This window comes from Myotis myotis, unplaced genomic scaffold (genome assembly GCF_014108235.1).
Source record: "Myotis myotis isolate mMyoMyo1 unplaced genomic scaffold, mMyoMyo1.p scaffold_m19_p_3, whole genome shotgun sequence".
NCBI lineage: Eukaryota > Metazoa > Chordata > Mammalia > Chiroptera > Vespertilionidae > Myotis > Myotis myotis.
Window position 1 is genome coordinate 110,353,475 of NW_023416335.1, and position 22,722 is coordinate 110,376,196.

Below are 22,722 nucleotides of genomic sequence, written 5' to 3' on the forward strand. Positions count from 1 at the left end.
AGAAAAGCATACTGGGACTCAGAGGAACTGCGGTGCGGAGTTAAGTGCACAGGTACGGAGTCGGACGTGGAAAGGGCTGGCAGCTGAGGACACAGTTGGCTTTTTCAATCGGGAGGGAGTCTCAAACTCCCGACTGTGCTGAACTCCAGTTCTGGGCGAGTCTCTGGGAACCCTGACTGATACGGGGAGAGGCCAGACTGTCTGGCATCGTTCGCATCTTGAGGGCGGCTTTCTCTCAGAGGTGCTTGCAGCGATTACCCGGACACTGAGACTCGGGGCCTCTTAGGGCTGGACTGATGATCAGCCATAGCTGTTTGCTCTGCCCTATTGATCCCCTGGGACCCCGCACCGCCCAAGCTGCGCACAGAGGCTTTTGCAATCTGAAAATTAGCTAACAAACCTGCAGCTGGCCCAAGGCCCCAAGGCAACTTGCATTCCTTCACAGCTGAGCTCCTGCTGAGTAGCCTCATGCAAAGGCTAGATTAGCACCTCCTGAAAGATCCAGGAGACAGTATACTCGGTGGTCAGAGTGGGACCATCCAGATTGCAACCCCTCGAACCCATAAGGGACACACTCAGGGGGCAGACTCAGTGAGCACCAAAGCCCCACTGAAGCAAGTCTTGCACCAGAGGGGTGTCTCCAGCACAGAAGTTCTCCCACTGCAGACACAACTGATTCTCATAGCCAGTTGGCCTGGAGGTCAATTCCTCCCAGTGATACCTACAACAATCAAGGTTTAACTACAACAAGACTGTGCACAAAGCCCACAAAGGGGTGCACCAAGAGTGTCCACCTCAGGTAATTGGGGAGGCTGAACCACTGGGCCCTATAAGACACCTAGCACAGAAAGCCACTCCATCAACACAGGGAAGCATAAAAAATGCGGAGACAAAGAAATAGGACACAAATGACAGAAATGGAGGAAAGCAAACTACTGGATATAGAGTTCAAAACCACACTTTTAAGGTTTTTCAAGAACTTTCTAGAAGCCGCCGATAAATTTAGTGAGACCCTCGAAAAGACTGGTGAGACTGCCGATAAATGTAGTGAGATCCTCAAGAAATCTAGTCAGACCCTCAATGTTATGATAAAGGACCAACTGGAAATTAAGCATACACTGACTGAAATGGAGGATATTATACAGACTCCCAACAGCAGACCAGAGGATCGCAAGAATCAAGTCAACGATTTGAAATACGAAGAAGCAAAAAATACCCAACCGGAAAAGCAAAATGGAAAAAGAATCTGAAAATACGAAGATAGTGTAAGGAGCCTCTGGGACAACTTTAAGCGTACCAACATCAGAATTATAGGGGTGCCAGAAGATGAGAGAGAGCAAGATATTGAAAAGCTATTTGAAGAAATAATGACAGAAAACTTCCCCTACCTGGTGAAAGAAATAGACTTACAAGTCCAGGAAGCGCAGGGAACCCCAAACAAAAGGAATCCAAAGAGGACCACACCAAGACACATCATAATTAAAATGCCAAGAGCAAAAGACAAAGAGAGAGTCTTGAAAGCAGCAAGAGAGAAAAAGTCAGTTATCTACAAGGGAATACCCATACGACTGTCAGCTGATTTCTCAACAGAAACTATGCAGGCCAGAAGGGAGTGGCAAGAAATATTCAAAGTGATGAATGCCAAGAACCTACAACCAAGATTACTTTATCCAGCAAAGCTATCATTTAGAATTGAAGGTCAGATAAAGAGCTTCACAGATAAGAAAAAGCTAAAGGAGTTCATCACCACCAAACCAGTATTATATGAAATGCTGAAAGGTATCCTTTAAGAAGAGGAAGAAGAAGAAGGTAAAGATACAAATTATGAACAACAAATTATGAACACTATCAACAAGTGAATCTAAAAATCAAAGTGAATAATCTGATGAACAGAATGAACTGGTGATTATAATAGAATCAGGGGCATAGAAAGGAAGTGGACTGATTATTCTTGGGGGGGAAGGGGTTAGGGGGATGCAGGAAGAGACTGGACAAAAATCGTGCACCTATGGATGAGGACAGTGGGTGGGGAGTGAGGCTGGAAGGTGGGGTGGGAACTGGGTGGAGGGGAGTTATGGGGGTGAAAAAAGAGGAACAAATGTAATAATCTGAACAATAAAGATTTAATTAAAAAATATATATATTTTTTTATTTCAGAGAGGGAGACAGGGAGAGAAATAGAAACATCAATGATGAGAAAGAATCATTGATTGGCTGCCTCCTGCATGCCCCCTACTGGAGATAGAGCCCGAAACCCAGGCATATGCCCCTGACCGGAATCAAACCCATGACCCTTCAGTCCACAGGCCGACACTCTATCCACTGATTCACTGAGCCAAGTCGGCTAGAGCGCCAAGTGAATTCTTAATAAATGGGCTTGCTTTGCTTCTGCTTCTTGTCTGTATTCCTTCTCACAAGATTAGCAAGAGCTGAGGAGGGGAGAGCCCATTGTCCCCAGATTCAGGAGGCAGTCTGGTAACACAACCAACAGAGTCACCTGACCAGGGCCTCATTGGCAAATTTTCACAGTAATGATAACTATAAGCTTTTGAAAATCATCTCTAGTCCTCAATATTATGCTACTATCTCCTCAAACTTCTTACTGTCTTAAAAACAGATGTAGGCACATGATTCAGATTTTCCTTTCAGCTTCAGTTAAATTCTCAAATTCCTAATTTCATCCTAATATAAACACACTATATAATTCAACACTATAGAAGACTATTCCATTTCCAAAATTTTGTATTTCGTGTTCTGTCTACAGGGTTCCCCTATTATCTTACACTGATAGCTATCTAACTTACATTATGCTAAGAAATTGGGAGTTCTAAACTAGAAGCAGTGGGGAACTTCAAAGCTTTGAAACAGAATAGATAAGACCTGAAGTAATATAGCACTATTCTACCAAACTTGACTGAGCTCTTTATTTCAACCTCTTATTCACTTTTATATCTTATGTAGCAAATTGTACATTGTACATGTAAAGTGGCTAATAGCAACTCTTACTGGCTTCCAGCACTGAGCAGAGGTGAGCCAGGGGATCAAAGGAAAAAAAAAAATGTCTCAATGTAAGAATTTTAAAGATGTAATATTTGAAATTGTGAGGTTTATGAAAAAAATTTCACTTGTTCTCAATGAGGAAAACAATAAATTGCCATTTCTTGAGGACTGTTAGTTTGAATTGTCCTTTCTCATTTTTCCTAATGCCTTTACTCAGTGAAATTAAAAGGATGGGAAACAAACACTGAGTATAGTTCACATCATTAATGACCAATCCCATAGCAGGAGAGTGGGGGACAGAAAATAGGACTTGCCTTTCTCATTCTGTGTACTGCCTTCCTTCTTTATAGCGAGTACATTCTAATTTTACAATGTAAAGAAAAGATCTAGTTAAGAAAAAAACAAACACCTAAGTTACTCCCCTGCCAAGAAATATTTACTTTTATCATCTCCTGAATTTACAGTTGGTTTTTCCCCTCAACATTTCATTATCAAAAACTTCAGACATACCAAAAGTTGAAATTTACAGTGAACACCGATAAACCAAGCACCTAAATTTTGAATTTTCCACATTTAACTCATTACTATATGAAGGGTTTATGGTGCCTGATAGATGTGCGTTATGCTGAAGAAATGAAAGAATTTGAGGATCTAATTTTATTTTTGATGGTCTTACCAAATTATTTAAGTAGTCACTGGTTGACTTCATTACTTTGCTCAGACACTCAACAGTCTATCCTATATAATAAAGGGCTAATATGCAAATAGACCAAAATGTGGAACAACCGAACAACCAGTCACTGTGATATGTGCTGACACATGCGCGTGGAAAATGGCAGGCATTGGCAGCAGTCGGGCAGAGTACAGAACATGGTGGGCGTTGGCCACAGCGGGATGGTAGAGGTGAGCAGGGGCGCCAGACCAATGCGGGGTACTGGTCGCTGTCATCGAGGCAAGCCTCTGTGGTTACTGAAAATTCTTTGCTCCTGCACGCCACAGTCCTGCCCAGCGGTTGCACCTGCTGCCAGCGCCGGTGCTGCTCGCACCCGCAGCTGGCGCTAGAGCTGCCGTTCACACCCACTTCCAACACCCAACGAGGGTCCCGACTGCTCAGCGCCATCAGCAGGTACAAGTGGCAGCTCCCGGCCCCGATCGCCCATGAGGGCTTCTCCACCTCCCCCTACTCCTAAGGGGCGATCGGGCCAGCAGCCTTCGCTCGCACCCACTGACAGCGCCAGCCCCGCTTGCACCTGCTGCTGGTGCTGGCCCCAATCGCTCCACTCCGTCAGTGGGTGCCAGCACCTTCAGTGGGTGGGAGCAGTGGCAGTGGAAGCAGGACTGCCGGCAGACAGGGGACCGGGGGACGCGGTGGAAGGGGCCGGGCAGGGGCATGGAGGATGGGCCGAGACCTGCCCATGTGCCCACTGCAGCCTGTGGCCCACAGTTCCTTTTAAAGTGCATGAATTTGTGCACTGGACCCCTAGTCTAATATAATCATGTAACAAATGTGTCATTCAATTAACTCTAAGCTTTAATGAAATAACAAGGCCATTAACCTTTTGCAAAGGAACTTCAGAACAACCTGCTATATTTTCTAGAATATCCTCATAGGCCTCTGAGAGCAAACTGGATTTTTGGAAATATCCCAAAGGCTCATTCAGATCCAAGTCTAAGAGATTGAAATGATCACTGCAAAAAAAACCAAAGAAACAAACAAAAAAAACAAGCAAAAAAAGGGTTATAAATTAATGAGAATGATTTCCCTGGAAGATCCAACACAGGCCTCACTTATTGTCAAGTACTCTGAGTGTCAGCCCCGCCAATAAGAACATACCTTGTTCTGCTCATATATCATTTTGTTTCCTAGGAAAAACCTTGAGAGAAGCTGAAGTATACATAAGAATTTAGCCCAGCTGGCATGGCTCAGTGGTTGAGCGTCAACCTATGAACCAGGAGGTCACGGTTCGATTCCTGGTCAGGGCATATGCATGGGTTGTGGGCTCTATCCCCAGTGTGGGGTGTGCAGGAGGAAGCCGATCAATGATTCTCTCTCATCCTTGATGTTTCTATTTCTCTCTCCCTCTTCCTTCCTCTCTGAAATCAATAAAAATATGTATTTTTTAAAAAGAATTTAATATCAGATAAAAATTGGTATCAGAAACAATAGAGAATTACTAAATATACAGTGATGGGAACACTGATTGACCATCTGGGAAAATGAGATCCTTACTTTTCATGAGTACTTCTCAGATTTCAAGCAGAAAATCACCTTCAGAGGAAAAAAATTCCACATTACCTAAAGGTTAACTTAATATATTTTTATTTTCATATTTCTTATATGTATACCAACATAAAAATAGGAATTTAATGCTTATAGTTCTCACCAAACAATAAAAGCTAAAATATTTACAAATTTAAAAACCAAAAAAAAGGAAATTAACCACCTTAAACATTTAACAAATAATGCTATTTTCCTAAAATAAAAGGATGTTTGACACAAAAGAAATAAATCACAAGTATTTGGTTTAATAGCAAAACTCTGTAGTTTCAAATCCGACTCTATTTTTAGACTGCTGCTGAATGTTTTTACTTTAATAATAATGATGAGAACACCTGTTCACATAAGTATCTTGTTCAAACTGGTATTGATAAAGATAAGCCTTTTTCTACCTCTTTCTGTGCTTTCTACTTAGAATAGAAAATTAACCAAACCTATCAAATGCCATTTTAAAAACGTGTGGATAGATTGAAAAAATTAACAACTGCGTTTACTGAAACCTGCATTAATTCCTATTTAATCAAAATACCTTTAGAATTTGGAAAACAAACATTCTTTACTATTTCTTTGCCATTATGCTTATTGCAAATGGACTATTGAGTTACTCTCTGTAGGAGCCTTAGAACACAATGGTATTGACTGTGAGGTACAGATCTCCTGTGAGTGAACATAAGATCCTATCAGGTATATCATGTGTACAGCAACAGCGCACTCTCATTGGTCTCATTCTCATGTTCTCTGTGTTCTACAGTTTCAATAGTTTTGTTTTTTTTCACATCAGATTTTAATTTTGAATACTTAAAACTATTGTTGATGTGCGTTTCACTTTCTTCGTGTTTACTAAGAATGTGTGATAAGTGCTGCCAATCTTTGCACCCATTCTCATTCTTCAATTGATTTTTTCCTCCCTCAAAGACTTTGCAATGTAGACAAAACACAGAATCTTTTGAGGTTGAATAAAGCAACCAGGATCTAGGGGTTTTTTCACCATTTGGAAGAATTCGTGTATAATAAGTTTCTGAAAACTTCCTCCCTGTATTGTCTTTTGGAAAGTTAAAATTTCTTACTTGAGGGAGATCATTTTCTATAAGAAAGTCCCGTTGTTTAATATTTAAAAATCGGGGCCATGTGCCTGGATCTGCAGAAAGCACAACTGCTTGAGTGGACTCTTCAGGTTTTTTATCTTCCAGTTGCTCTTGAAATGTATCATCTATGATGGACACAGAAGCAGGTAAATTCATATCCGGTTTGGTTAGTGATGCATCTATCTTGCACTCTGCTGATACCTGTGGCTCTGAAGTCTTTTCCTTTTTTCTTGGTATTCCCTCTATTTTTTTCAAAAGTGTATTCAATGATCCATATAATTTCCCTTCATTTTCTTCTCTAATAGCATTTCTTTTTCTGTTTTCTGATATGGATATTTTCTTTGATTTTGCTTCCAACATCTAAGGAGAAACAGATTATATTTTTATCTTAGAATTATTAACACTAAAAAAAAAATGTATATACAAATGCCCAGTAAGCAACCAAAAGATGTTCATCATTAGTCATTGAAGAAGAAATACAAATAAAAACCACTACATTCTACTTCACACCAACTAGGATGACTACAATGAAAAGACAGGTGCTGGCAAGATGTTGAAAAACTGGAATCTTCCTATAGTGATGGAGGGAATGTAAAATGGTGTATCTGCTTGGAAAAACAGTCTGGAAATTACTCAAAAGTTAGAGTTATCATATAACCCAGCAATGCCAAAAAGAAAATATATGCCCACACAAAGACTTACACAAAATGTTCATAGCAATATTATTCATAATAGCCAAAAAGTAGAAATAATTCAAATGTCCATTACTGATGGATAAATTAAAATGTGGTATTATCCATACAATGGAACATTATCCTATATAATAAAAAGCTAATATGCAAATTGTCCCTTTCACCGGGAGTTTGACTGGGAATTCGACCAGAGGGTGGGGCCAGCCAGCCAACCTCGAGGCCAGCCCAGCCCAAATGGGGCCGATTGGGGCCAGCCGGATCCCACCCATGCATGAATTTGTGCACCGGGCCTCTGGTTTGACAATAAAAAGTGAAGCCAAGATACGTACTACAACATAGCTGAACCTTGAAAACAGATGATAAGTATGTTAAAGCCAGTCACAAAGTACCACATATTGTATGATTCCATTTAATAAAAAGACACATTACCTACTTTGGAGTCAATAAAATAAAAATGCAAAATAAAGAAGAAAAGAACAAAGATGTATACAATGGGAATTAAAGGCTTGATAGCTATAATAGTTTATATATGTCATAACTTGAACAATTTATACAATAGAGCTTAAGAAATTAAGAGTTGGTGTGTTCTCCCTCCCCAGAGCAGGCCAAAAACCTGCCCCTTCTGTCTCTTATTCCCCCACAGGCATGTATCTCCTAAACTCTTAAGAAATCTGATGAGACTGACAACAAGAGGAGCAATGGGAAGTGGCAGTTTGTCCTGGGCTAAACCCTTAAACCTGTCCCCAAGGCTCCCTTTTCCCTGACTTTTCGAGTGAGCTGACATTAGCCCCACCTTGGCTCACTTCTTTTTTTTTTTTCATATAGAAGATATGTATTTGTTCCAACATCATTAATTGGAGAGAGTACTACTTCTTTGTTACCTTCTGCCTTTATCAAAAGTCTGGAAAAGAAAACCTGCACTCTTTTCTCTTTCCTTGAACTGTACTGTACTTTCTTACCCTAAGCTTTGAAATCGGGTAGTTTCACCCAACTTTCTTCTTTTTCAATTTTTTTCTTGTTATCATTTTTCTTGTTATAACCTTACTGTGTTTTAAAATCAATTTATCACTCTAACTGGTTTTTCTCAGTGGATAGAGCAATAGCCTGCAGACTGAAGCATCCCAGGTTCGATTCCGGTGAAGGGCACATGCTCTGGTGGCAAGCTCGATCCCCAGTGCGGAGGCGAGCGGGAGGCAGCCGATCAATGATTCTCTCTTATCATTGACATTTCTATCTCCCTCTCCCTTCCTCTTTGAAATAAAAAATATATATGTAAAAAAAATCAGTTTCTCAATTAAACATCCTACTGGACTTTTTAAAAAAATATATTTATTGATTTTTTTTTTACAGGAAGGGAAACGGATAGAGAGTTAGAAACATCGATGAGAGAGAAACATCAATCAGTTGCTTCCTGTACACCCCCTACTGGGCATGTGCCCACAACCAAGGTACCTGTCCTTGACGGAAATCGAACCTGGGACCCTTCAGTCCACAGGCCGATGCTCTATCCACTGAGAAAACCGGTTAGGACTGGGCTTTTAAAAAAAATCTTCACCCAAGAGGTGAGGATATTTTTTCCATTGCTTTTAGACAGAATGAAAGGAAGGGAGGAGAGAGAGAGAGAGAGAAAGAAACATTCATATGACATCTATTGGTTGCTTCCCACAAGCACTCCGGAGGGTGTGTGTGGGGGGGTGGGGATTGGACCTACAATCCTCCCATGTGCAGGCTGACACTAACCACTGAACTGGCTGGCCTGGGCTCTCCTGGGCTTTTGATTGTAATTACATTGAGTCTACTGCTCATTTAGGGAAAACTGACATCTTCACAGTATTGACATTTTCCAAGCCATGAATATGGTATATCTCTCCATTTATTTAAAATTAATTTTATGTACTTAAAAGACATTAAACCTGTTGCTATATTAACATGCCTTTTCTTTCAGCTTGCTGATGAAGTTCTTTTTTTTAATTTCCAGTAAAATGATTTTAAATATAATAATGTTACATGCAATAAACCTTAATATTTCAAGAAAATGATCTTAAATGTTACATGCAAGAAACATTAATATCTCAAGAAATACGATTTTAGGAGGAACCAACATGACGACATAGGTAAACACCGGAGATTGCTGCCTCGCACAACCACTTCAAAAATACAACTAAAAGACGGAACGGACATCACCCAGAACCACAGGAAGGCTGGTTGAGTGTGAATTCCACAACTACAAGGAAAGAGAAAAGCATAGCAAGACTCAGAGGAGGCGCAGTGCGGAAGTGAAATACTAAGGTGTGGAGGTGCCCTCGGAGCAGGCTGGCGGCTGAGGGTGTGGTTTCAATCGGGAGGGAGTCTCAGGCTCTGAGCTCCAGTTCCGGGAGAGTCTCTAGGGACCCAGACTCATACGGTAGAAGCGGGACTGTCTGGCATCAGTCGGAACTCCAGGGCAGCTTTCTCTCCGAGGTTTGCAGGGGTTGCTGGGACACTGAGAGGCAGAGCCTCTGGGGACGGGACTGAGAGCAGCCACAACTGCTCGCTCCGCCTGACCTGTTGATCCCCTGGGACCTGCCCTGCCCAAGGCTTGCACAGAGGCATTTGCGGGATAGCCTCAGGTGAAGGCTAGATTAGCACCTCCCTAGAGGACAGAAATTCTCCCACTGCAGACACAGCTGATTCTCACAGCCAGCTGGCCTGGAGGTCAAATCCCTCCCAGTGTTACCTACAACAATCAAGGCTTAGCTCCAACAAGACTGCGCACAAAGACCACAAGGGGGTGCACCAAGAGTGTCTACCTCAGGTAATTGGGACACTTAGCACAGAAAGCCACTCTATCGACACAGCGAAGCATAAAAAATGCCAAAACAAAGAAACAGGACACAAATGACAGAACTGGAAAGCAGGCTGCTGGATATAGAATTCAAAACCACACTTTTGATGTCTTTCAAGAGTCTTCTAGAGACTGCCGATAAACTTAATGAGATGTACAAGAAATCTAATGGGACCCTCGATGTTGTGATAAAGGACCAACTAGAAATTAAGCATACACTGACTGAAATAAAGAATATTATACAGACTCCCAACAGCAGACCAGAGGAGCGCAAGAATCAAGTCAAAGATTTGAAATGCAAAGAAGCAAAAAATACCCAACCGGAAAAGCAAAATGGAAAAAGAATCTGAAAATATGAAGATAGTGTAAGAAGCCTCTGGGACAGCTTTAAGCGTACCAACATCAGAATTATAGGGGTGCCAGAAGATGAGAGAGAGCAAGATATTGAAAAGCTATTTGAAGAAATAATGACAGAAAACTTCCCCTACCTGGTGAAAGAAATAGACTTACAAGTCCAGGAAGCACAGAGAACCCCAAACAAAAGGAATCCAAAGAGGACCACACCAAGACATATCATAATTAAAATGCCAAGAGCAAAAGACAAAGAGAGAGTCTTGAAAGCAGCAAGAGAAAAAAAGTCAGTAATCTACAAGGGATTACCCATACGACTGTCAGGTGATTTCTCAACAGAAACTTTGCAGGCCAGAAGAGAGCGGCAAGAAATATTCAAAGTCATGAATACCAAGAACCTACAACCAAAATTACTTTATCCAGCAAAGCTATCATTTAGAATTGAAGGTCAGATAAAGAGCTTCACAGATAAGAAAAAGAAAAAGCTAAAGGAGTTCACCATCAAACCAGTATTATATGAAATGCTGAAAGGTATCCTTTAAGAAGAGGAAGAAGAAAAAGGTAAAGATACAAATTATGAACAACAAATATGCATCTATCAACAAGTGAATCTAAGAATCAAGTGAATAAATAATCTGATGAACAGAATGAACTGGTGATTATAATAGAATCAGGGACATAGAAAGGGAATGGACTGACTATTCTTGGGGGGGAAAGGGGTGTGGGGGATGCAGGAAGAGACTGGACAAAAATCGTACACCTATGGATGAGGACAGTGGGTGGGGAGTGAGGGCGGAGGGTGGCGTGGGAACTGGGAGGGGAGTTATGGGGGAAAAAAGAGGAACAAATGTAATAATCTGAACAATAAAGATTCAATTAAAAAAAAAAGAAAAACAATTTGAAATATGACAATGTTACCTGCAATAAACACCAATTATTCAATAAAAATGATTTTACATATCATATTACATGCAATAAACATTAATATTTCAAAAATAAAAGGATTTTAAGTATAATAATATTATCAGAACTGTACTAACATAGTATGAAATCACAAAAGTTGTAGGAAATATTAAAAATCTGCAAATAACAGGATTACTTCTATTATATTCTAGGATATTTTTTCCCCCTCTGGCTCTATTTTTGTTCATCAGTTTATGTTGTTCATTATATTCCACAAATGAGTGAGAGCACATATTTATCTTTCTCCGACTGGCTTATTTCACTTAGCATGATGCTTTTAAAGTCTATTTTTTTGGATATGAGTATTGCTACTCCAGTTTTTTTTCTTTTCCATTTGCATGGAAAATTTTTTCCATCCTTTCACTTGCATCCTGTGTGTGTCTTTTGTTTTGAGGTGGGTCTCTTGTAGACAGCATATAGTTGGGCCTTGTTTTTGTATCCATTCATTGGAGCATTTAATCTATTTACATTTAGGGTTATTATTGAGAGGTACTTATTTGTAGCCATTTTAATTCTATATGGCTAGGTTTCTCTCTCTGTTTCTTCTTCTCAGCAATCCCTTACAGTAGTCCCTTTAGCATTTCTTGTAATGCTGGTTTGGTGGTGATGAACTCCATTAGCTTTTTTTTTTGTCTGGGAAGCTCTTTATCTGACTGTCTATTTTGAATGATAGCCTTGCTGGATACGGTAACCTTGGTCCCAGATCCTTGCTTTCCATTACCTTGAGTAGTTCATGCCATTTCCTTCTGATCTATAGAGTTTCTGATGAGAAATCAGGTGTCAGCCTTATGGGAACTCCTTCGTAGTTAACAGTTTTCTTTTCTCTTGCTGCCTTTAAGATTCTTCCTTTAATTTCTGGCATTTTAATTATGATGTGTCTGGGCATGGGTCTGTTTAGGTTCTTCTTGTTTGGTGTTCTCTGTGCCTCCTGAACTTGTGTGACTTTTTCCTTTACCAGGTTAGGGAAATTTTCTACCATTATTTCTTCAAACACCTTCTCTATTCCTTTCTCCCTTTCTTCCTCTTCGGGCAAACCTACTATTCTAATATTGTTAAATTTCACATTGTCCCACAGCTCCCTGAAACTGTCCTCCTGTTTTTTAATTGTTTTTTCTAAAGGGTTCTGTAACTGAGTGATATTTTCAACTCTTTCTTCTAATTTACTGATTCGATCCTCAGCTGCCCCTAATGCTGTGTATTCCTTCCAATGTGTTCTTTATTTGTGTTATGTCATTATCTCAGACAGTTCTTTTTTCATAGTTGTTATATCTTTTTTTTATACTGTTGAGCATTTTTAACATCATTACTCTGAACTCTGTTTCAGATAAATTTCTTATCTCTGCTTCATTTCTCTCTTTGGGAGAATTCCCTAGTTCTTTCATATGAGGGTTGTTTCTTTGTCTCCTCATTTGGTTGTCTGTTTGTTTTTGTGACTATGTTTTAGGTAGATCCTCTACACCTCTCAATCTCTAGTGCAGGACAGTGTTAAAGGCTGTTTCTGACTAATTGGATCAGGCAAAGACTCAAAGCCTCCAGAGACTGCCTCTGTCTACAGACTAATAGGATTCTGACTTGAAATGTCCCCAGTTAATTGTCCTCAGGTGTGGCGAGAGTTTTTTCAACAGGGTGGGGCAGTTGCTTCTGCCTGGAGGCTAACTGTTACTTTTTAAAAATATACATATATTTTATTGTTTTTTTTACAGAGAAGAAGGGAGAGGGAGAGTTAGAAACATCGACGAGAGAGAAACATTGATCAGCTGCCTCCTGCACACTCCCTACTGGGGATGTGCCCATAACCAAAGTACATGCCCTTGACTGGAATCTAACCGGGTACCCTTCAGTCCGCAGGCCGATGCTCTATCCACTGAGCCAGAGAAGTTTGGGCTAACTGTTACTTTTAATCTCTTAAGAGTCCTCAGGGCAAGGTATTTTTCAATAGAGTATGTCCACTGTTTTCCCCTCCAGGCAAGGCAAGTGTCTGTGTGGGAAAAATGTCTTTCACTGTGTGAGGGGATGACTCAGCCCAGGAAACCTGGGGTGTCTGCCTTCTCAGTTCTATCCCCCGAAACCCCAGTCCAGGATTCTGCTCTCACAGCTCCAGTCCGCTTCACCCTCCCTCTGCCAGAGGACAAGGTGGGTGGCTCCACTGGGAATTTTTGTGGGTTGGCCCTTTACGAGGGTGCCGAAACTTTCAGCTGCCATTCCCTGGCAGACAGCACCCCACTGCTCTTCAGTTAGATGTTATGTGGGTACCATCCTCAGTTTGGTGCTCTCTGCTGGGGAGCCCAGCTTCGGGATTAGATCCCAGAGTTCTCAGTGACTCCCCCTTCCCCCGCCACCCCCACCTGAGATATCTCTCCAGGACTTCAGTTGCTGTATCTGGGTGCCCAGCTAACCCTTTCATGCCTCTGCCCCTCCTACGAATCTTTATGTGGTCTCCACCTTGGGTCCTTGGCTATCAGGGTTCTCTCATGTGAGTTTTCCCTCACTTCTTTACTATAACATTTCTAGAGGACAAAGCAGCCCCCTCTCAGCCTCTCATTTTTTGTTTTATAATTTTTAAAAAAATATTTTTTATTGATTTCAGAGAGGAAGGGAGAGGGCGAGAGAGATAAAAACATCAATGATGAGAATCATGGATCGGCTGCCTCCTGCAGGCCCCACACTGAGGATCAAGCCTGCAACTCAGGCATGTGCCCTGAGCAGGAATCGATCCTGGGACCCTTCAGTCCACAGGCGGATGCCCTATACACTAGGGTGTGGCTGGCAAACCGCAGCTCACGCGCCACGTGCGGCTCTTTGGCCCCTTCAGTGTGGCTCTTTCACAAAATACCACGTGCAGGCGTGCATGTACAGTGCGATTGAAACTTCGTGGCCCGTGCACAGAAATCAGTATTTTGTGGAAGAGCCACACTCAAGGGGCCAAAAAGCCGCATGTGGCTCGAGAGCCGCGGTTTGCTGAGCCTCAGTTTGCCGACCACTGCACTAGGGCAAACTGGCAAGGGCAGCTTTATTAATTTTTAATGGTGGTTTTTGGTTATGTATCTTATAATTATTATAACAATGTAGCCCATGTTCCCCCTGGTGTGCAATTTTGACTAAGCCCTGAAGGGACATGCACATCATTTGTGTGCATCTCTCTCAGGCACGGACCCCAAGCATCTGGCTGCGGCAGCGGGACTTAGAAGTTGTCTTTCTAGAGGACTTCATCTCCCTTCACGTCATGTTCGTCCACTGGGACCTGGACGCAAATCTGCTCCTTGAACGCTAAGGCCATGTTGTAGAGCTTCGCCTGCTGGTGCTGTTCACAGCGCCTCAGGTAGGCGTCATAGTAGCCCTGGCCTGCCCCAGCCGGTTGCCTTGCTCATGGAACCCGAGACCTGGCATGAAGATGAGGTCCAGGTTGCCTGTTGACAAGGCCTCCTCCCGAACCTCATCCTCACCGGGCTGATGAATATTCCAGGATGTTTTGGGAAGTGAAGCAATTTCCTCGGGTGATGCTAACTTCATCATGTCCATGTGATTGCTCTGGAACTCGTACTGTGGGATAAAGCAGGTTTTGCCACGGTGGAAAATGTCCTTGATGATCTCGTCTGTCTTGATTTCACCTAGCATGCTCACGAAGATGGAAATTCTCTTGGACTTCTGATACTGACTGCGGGCAATCACCTGCTTCCGTCTCAGCACCTGCATTAGCCCCACGGAGGCGATCTCGTCCGCAAAGGCCTCCGAGGGAACAGGGCATCACCACTCCACCCTCTCACTGTCATCCTCACAGCCGGGAGCCCTCCCTCAGGGACCTCGCGCATTTAAGCCAGGATCTCTCCTCTTGCTTCTTCAGTCCTAAGCCCTTTGTTATTTCACTGTCCCCATGCCGGAAGCCGGTCCATCCTTGCTGCTTGACACAGTTGCTGCAGGAAAGAAACATCTGCACAGCATATGTTTCAAGGGACCTGGCGTATATAGCATACTGTTCTTAATATGTTTGCTCCCCTTAGCGCTGTGTGTTTTAACCAAGGTCACCTCTCTGAGAAAGGTTGTTTCCCCAGGTAGGGATTTTTCCCTGAAGTCAGGGAGGGGATAAAACTCCTTAACTAAGTGCCAGGCGGGTAGTTAATCACTTTAACTACAAACAATCACGCTTAAGCTACATAATCTTTACTCCCTGGAATGGAGGTAAGAAACGCCCTAACCTTTGCAATAGAAATTGACAGGATTAAAATCAACTGGTATAAATACGGATGTAACAAGACAATAAACACCAGAACTTCGCTGGAGATCCAGACCAGAACTTGGCTGGAGATCCTGGCTAGAGATCCTGGCTAGGCTGCTGATCAACTGAACGCTGTCTCCGTGTCATTCCTTCTTTGCCGACTCCGTCCACACCTTTGGGGACCCCTGGACCTGCTGGGGCTGGACCCCAGCATCCCCAGTTGTTTTTTTTAAAATATATTTATGTTGATTTGAGAGAGAAAGGGAGAGTGAGAGGCAGAAACATCAATGATGAGAGAATCATTGATTGGCTGCCTCCTTCACCCCCACCCCTCCAACCCCCGCACTGAGGATCGAGCCCCTAACGCAGGCATGTGCCTGACCAGGAATCGATCCATGACCACTTGGTCCAGAGGTTGGCACTAACAGGCCACACAGGCCAGGCCAATATCCCCAGCTTTAATAAACATACTCGCTCAAAAAACAAATCCTGGCCAGAGTGGCTTAGTTGGTTGGGCAACATCCCATGTACCAAAGGTTGCCAGTTCAATTCCAAGTCAAGTCACAAGCCAGGGTTGTGGGCTCAACACCCCTTCCCTAACAGATGTTTTGCTCTCACATCAATATTTCTCTCTCCCTCTCTCTTACTCTTTCTCTAAAAATTAATTTTAAAATCTTTTTAAAAAGTTAAAACAAACAAAAAACGGGAAGAGCTTTGTTCTCATATAATCCTGAAAGCAATGTGACAACACTAAAGTAAAAAAAGCAGAAGTGCATCATGATCAAATCTGTACTTTAGAGAGATCACTCTGATTATAATATGGATTTGCAACTGTAAGGAACGCCAAGCATAAAGAGACAAAAAGCTGTGGTAATGCTGGCAAGAGGATGGAGGCTATGTCTAGGATGATAGGCGTAGAGGTAGAATAGAGTGGAGAGAGATTTAGGAAGCAAAATCTGTATTAGTTGGTAACTGAGTGATTCTGGAGACAGAGAAGAGGGAGGTGTAGAGAATGGCCCTAAGATGGGTTAGTAACATGACCCCATGACATGGTTTCAAAGAACTTCTGGCCAGAGAGGATCATGAATGTGTAATATTTGTCATAAATAATGACTCCCTCTCCGCTCAGGCGTCTGACTAGATTATGGGATAATTTACTAACAAGGGAAACAAATAAAAAAAAAAAAACAGTTTGGAGTTTCAGTTTTCGATAGAGTTTGAGATATAAAACAGTTAAATGGAGATTACAGGTGGTCTGAAACTGAAGTATTATGATCTTCAGATATTTTGGAAGTCACCAAAATATATACTAATTAAAACTATGGGAGTGGAGAAGGCTATACTAAAAGAGCACATAGAAAAATAAACAGCCCAGCAGGCATGGCTCAGTGGTTGAGCGTCGACCTATGAACCAGAAAGTCAGGTTTTGATTCTCAGTCAGGGTACATGCCTGGGTTGCAAGTTCAATTCCCACTGGGAGGCGTGCAGAAGGCACTGATCAATGATTCTCTCTCACCATTGATGTTTCTCTCTCTCCCTCCTTTTCCCTTCCTTGCTGAAATCAGTAAAAATATATTTTTAAAAAGAATAAAACAGAAAGCCAAGGATTGCAATATTAATTTTTACACAACCCAATCCAAACTCTGATCTTATCTTTTATCTTCCTAAGGTTCTTGGTAATGAATAGGTAGTCAACTTGTTATAATTCTCAATGGGTGGGACACTTCAAAGGCATATGACTTTGGGCAAGTCACTTAATCACCCAAGCTTCAGTTTCCTCCCAATAAAATGAGGATCTCAATTGTACTTAACTGGGGAGACTTAAGATGATTAAATGTGAAAATGCATGAAAAGCTGTATCTGGCATCAGAGTAAACTCATGTTAGTTGACCTTATTGGCATACACACATACAAGGAGACTCATAATTATGTGACAATTACTGAATAGGGTCTGATAGCAAAGAACTAATGATAAAGATAAAGGCCAGCCCTAACCGATTTGGCTCAGTGGATAGAGCATCAGCCTGCGGACTGAAAGATCCCAGGTTCGATTCTGGTCAAGGGCATGTACCTTGGTTGCGGGCACATCCCCAGTAGGGGGTGTGCAGGAGGCAGCTGATCGGTGTTTCTCTCTCATTGATGTTTCTAACTCTCTATCCCTCTCCTTTCCTCTCTGTAAAAAAATCAATAAAATATATTTTAAAAAACTAAAAAAAAAAGATAAAGGTAACTGAGTCAGCCACTCCTTGTAAAGGCTAGTAAATTTTCTGCTGTATATGCTACGCTGAAGGTTAAAATATCTCTCCTCATCCACGATACTCAGGCTCTCTCTCCAGGGAAACACATCTGAAATTCCTTGAAAATCACGTTTAAAAATACTTCAGTGTGCCCATCCGGGTGTGGCTCAGCGTTTGAGCATTGACCCAGGAACCAAGAGGTCACCAGTTCGATTCCCGGTAAGGGCATATACCCGGGATGCCGGCTCGATCCCCAGTGTGGGGTGTGCAAGAGGCAGCCAATCAATGATTCTCTTTCATCATTGATGTTTCTATCTCTCTCTCCCTCTCCCTTCCTCTCTGAAATCAATTAAAATATATTAAAAAAATTAAAAAAATAAAAATACTTCAGTGCAATACTACATTCTTCTGTCACATAAATATTTTTACTGATGACATGGATGAAAACTAAAGCCAAATAAAAGGTAGGCAATAGACACCAATTAACTAAAGCATCTAAAAAGAGGAGGGGGTCGGGGGGAAGGTACCAAGATGGAGAGCACTATGCTTATTAATATAGATCATTTCACTCTTAGAAGTGTCCCAGTGGCTTGGTCACCGCACATATAATGCTAGTTATTCTGGAGGTTTCTGAATTGAATCAGATATAGATCCTGGCCTCAGGGAACTTATGGCTTATTTGGGAAAATGAGGCACACGTATAATCAAATGTTTGTTTCATGCACTAATTAAGGTTTCCAATGTGAAGTCAAATCTAGCTGTGATTCTGGCTAAGTTGTTTTCTCTGAACTTTATTATCTTTAACGTATTATAGGGTTTTACTTAATCAAAACTGAATATACATTTAGTATAAAGCATCAAATAGTTAAACCTGGTTAATTACAACAAATATAGGGTGTACCCAATAATATATACACACTTTAACAGCTGATAACTCACTTAATTGTCACTTTTTCCGATTTAATTGATTTGAAATAATGGGTAAAGCCAGACTAAGCTTTGAACTAATAAAACTTATCTTAAAGTGCCACTAGACTTTTTTATGAGGATATATAAAAGGTAAAATTTACGGTACAAAAACGGCAACAGTTGACGAATTGAGGGCGCATAAATACCGAACAAAATGATTTTCTTTTTTGTTGTTGTTAATCCTTATCCAAGGATATTTTTCATTGATTTTTAGAGTGGAGAAGGGGAGAGATACAGAAAGAGAAACATCAATGTGAGAGAAACACATGGATTGGTTGCCTTGACCGGAATCGAACCTGTGACCCTTCAGTCTGAGGGCCGACACTGTATCCACTGGGCCAAATTGGCTAGGGCTCAATTGAAATTATTCTTGATGTTTGTGATTCCATTGCTCCGAGTTATCAGCAGTGCCTGTACCAGTAATTATTATGACAACAATAATTACTCATTTCTGTAGATTCTTTTAAATTTTGAAAATGAACTGTATGTTAAAAAACAATGACTTTAAAATCATTTGAAGTGTGTATACAATTTTTGGGGGACACCCTGTAGTCCACGTTCCCAAAAGTTAGTTATTTTGAACACATTCAGCTGTTTCTTTTGGTGTTTATTTTGAAATATCAAAGTAACATGTCTGCATGACTATTGATTTTTCTTCCTAGTTTTAGGCATCATCAATTGAATTCTCAATGAGGAGGATGGGAATTTAGATCTTCCTTTCACTATACTTACCACACACACACGTTCTAGCACCTACTTATCCTTTGGTTACAGGATTTCCTCAACTTTGGCACTATGTCTTAGGCCAGATCACTCTGTTGTAGGGACTGTACTGTGCACTGCAGGATATTTAACAACATCCCTGGCCCCTACCCACTAGATGCCAACAGCAACAATCCAGTTGTGGTAATCAACATTGCTTAAAACACTGCCAATTGTCCCCAAGCAGACAAAATCAATCCCAATTAGGTCACTGGGTAAGATCAAGATTAGGATTATCCATTTTATAACAGCAAAACTTCAGTTTTTTCTTAAGATCTTCATAGATCATAAAGGCTTTCTAATGTGATAAGGCCTGCCACTAATCACTTAAAAACACCAATGTGGGCCTGGCCAGTGTGGCTCAATGGTTGAGTATCAACCCATGAACCAGGAGGTCAGGATTTGATTCCTGGTCAGGGTTTTGGGTTCAATCCCCAGTAGGGGACATGTAGGAGGCAGCTGATCAATGATTCTCTCTCATCATTGATGTTTTTATCTCTTTCCCTCCCTCTTCCTCACTGAAATCAATAAAAAATATTTAAAAAACAAACAAACAAACAAAAACAATGTGGCCAGCCCTGGCAGGTGTGGCTTAGTTCATTGAGGGAAGTCCCATGCACCAAAAGATCGCCAATTCAATTTCTGTCAGGGTACATGCCCAAGATGGAGATTCCATCCCCAGGTGGGGTACATACAGGAGGCAACCAAACAATGCTTCTCCTCTCCTTCTACTTTTCTCTAAAAAAAGCAATAAAAAATATTAAAAAACAAACAAACAAAAATTACCAAAGTGGCCCTGCCTGGGTTGCTCAGTTGGAGTGTTCAATTCCCATTCAGGACACATAACATACCTAGATTGCCAGTTCCATCCCTGGTAGGGGTATGTAAGGGAGGCAGCCGACTGATGTTTCTCTGTCTCTCTTTCTCTCTCTAAAATCGATAAAAACATACCCTTGGGTGAGGATTAACAAAAACAAAAACACCCCCAATGTGGTGGTGAGAGCACATTTATAAAACTTCTGCATTCTATAGAAATGACATTCCTGCATTTGTAAACTGTTAATGAGCTATTGTGCACTACTAATACACCCATAGTAGGATCAGAGTGCCTGGCAATACAGTTATTCAAGAAAGTCTAGGTATATAGTTGCTGCTTATTTTTACTCTCTCTGTTTTCCCGCTTTCATGTCTGGTGTTTGTTCAGGAGTAAAAAATTTATAATCTATGTGTACAAGTAAGCCTTATGCTATTCACAGGATAAACTTTATATCTGTGTGAAGATTATGAGCTCAGAGATTAAAAATGCCGGCAGAGTGAGTGGATGCTGCACAGACATGCTCCCAGGAACAAACTGGTATTACAACTAAAATATAGAAAAACTTCCTGAATAATCAACAGAAAACTCGCAGGAGAGAACCCTGACACCCGAGAAACAAAAGTGGAGACAGCATAGAGACTGTTTAAAATTTACTGTGTATAGTAGAACATTTTTTAAAAACTATAAAACAGGGAAAAAGAAGAAGGAGGAGGGAGGAGGAAGAGAAGGAGGAGAAGGAGGAGGAGGAGGGGGAAGGGAGGAGGAGGAAGAGGAAGGCGAGGAGGAGAAGAAGGAAAATACACCCACTATCACAGTACTGAGAAGGAGTTATTGTTTTGTGTCCTCCCAAATCTGTTTTAATTTAAAAATTAACTATAATTTTTCAAACTATTTTTTTCTCCAAACTAAAATATAATCATGTTAAACATCCTGCTTTGTAACCTGCTAATTTCCCTAAATAAAATATTCTCATGTCAGGAAGTATTCTATAACATACTTTTTAGTGATTAAGTATTATTTAGAAATTATATATAATTGTATAAACTGTGATTTCTGTAATCAATCCCCAAGACTTTGGCACATTGTTTCTAAAACATACATTACGATAAATAGATTTGTCCTAAAAAAAAAAAAAAAAAAAAATTATGACCTCATTGCAAAAACTCATAATGGAGAGAAACCAAGATGGCGGCATAAACACCAGAAATTTCTGCCTCCCACAACAAATTCAAGAATACAGCGGGGGAGGGGGGGACGGGGGGAGGAAGGTTGGGGGTTAATGGGGGGGATGAGGACACATCTGTAATACCTTAACTAATAATAAAAACAAAAACAATACAACTAAAAGACAAAACGGACATCATTCAGAACCACAGGAAGGCCGGCTGAGTGGAAATTCTACAACTAGAAGGAAAGAGAAAAGCACACTGAGACTCAGAGGAGGTGCAGAAGTGCAGAGGAACGGAGGCGCACGCGGCAAGGGCTGGCAACTGAGGACATGGCTATCTTTTTGAATCAGGAGGGAGTCACAAGCCCCCGACTGCTCTGAACTCTAGTTCCGGGTGAGTCTCTGGGGACCCAGACTCATACAGGGAGAAACTGGACTGTCTGGCAGCGGGCAGAACTCGGAACTCGAGGGCGGCTTTTCTCTCAAAGGTGCTTGCAGCAATTACCGGGACACTGAGACACGGGGTCCCTTAGGGCAGGGCTGAGGATCAGCCATAGTTGCTTGCTCCGCCCTGTTGATTCCCTGAGACCCCGCCCCACCCAAGCTGCAGCAGAGCCTTTTGCAGATGAATGCCCTGGCCCTTTGCAATCTGAAAATTACCTAACAAACTGCAGCTGTGCCAGACAGACCCAGAACTTCCAAGAAAAGGCCCAAGGCCCCACAGCAGCTTGCATTGCTTCACAGCTGGGCCTCATTTGGGCACCTCCAAACCCCAAACAAGGAAGGGGAATCTGCAGATCTCTTCGTAGCTCTTGCTGGGTAGCCTCAGGGAGACTAAATTAGCACCTCCTTAGATCCAAGGGCCCGTGTACCCAGTGGTCAGAGTGGGACCATCCAATTACAACTCCTCAGATCTATAAGGGACACACTCAGGGGGCATAAGGGTGTCTTCAGCACAGAAGTTCTCCCACAGTAGACACAGCTGACTCTCATAGTCAATTGGCCTGGAGGCCAATTCCTCCCAGGGATACCTACAACAATCAAGGCTTAACTACAACAAGACTGTGCACACAGCCCACAAAGGGGTGCACCAAGAGTGTCCACCTCAGGTAATTGGGGAGGCTGAGCCACTGGGCCCTATAGGACACCTAGCACACAAAGTCACTCTACCAACACAGGGAAGCATAAAAAATGCGGAGACAAAGAAACAGGTCACAAATGACAGAAATGGAGGAAAGCAAACTACTAGATATAGAGTTCAAAACCACACTTTTAAGGTTTTTCAAGAACTTTCTAGAAACCACCGATGAATTTAATAAGACCCTCAAAAGACTGGTGAAACAGCCGATAAATGTAGTGAGAT

At 41.7% G+C, this 22,722-nt stretch overlaps 1 protein-coding gene and 1 pseudogene across 10 annotated transcripts in view; both read right to left on the minus strand.

Annotated features, from left to right (window-relative positions):
• Positions 1 to 4,556: 4,556 nt before the first annotated feature.
• The window catches only part of ZMYM5 (zinc finger MYM-type containing 5), a 60,370-nt gene continuing 42,204 nt past the window's right edge, over positions 4,557 to 22,722 (minus strand). For 7 of the 10 annotated variants that reach the window (XM_036298729.1, XM_036298727.1, XM_036298725.1 and 4 more), the window contains one exon: positions 5,507 to 6,723. In XM_036298729.1, the coding sequence (XP_036154622.1) occupies positions 5,968 to 6,723 (756 nt within the window). In that variant the 3' untranslated portion in view covers positions 5,507 to 5,967. Of the gene's footprint in view, positions 4,690 to 5,230; positions 5,270 to 5,506; positions 6,724 to 22,722 lie in introns of those variants that run through there. The other 3 variants (XM_036298731.1, XM_036298734.1, XM_036298733.1) reach the window with 3 other exon arrangements.
• On the minus strand, positions 14,375 to 15,114 carry LOC118649678 (annotated as a pseudogene).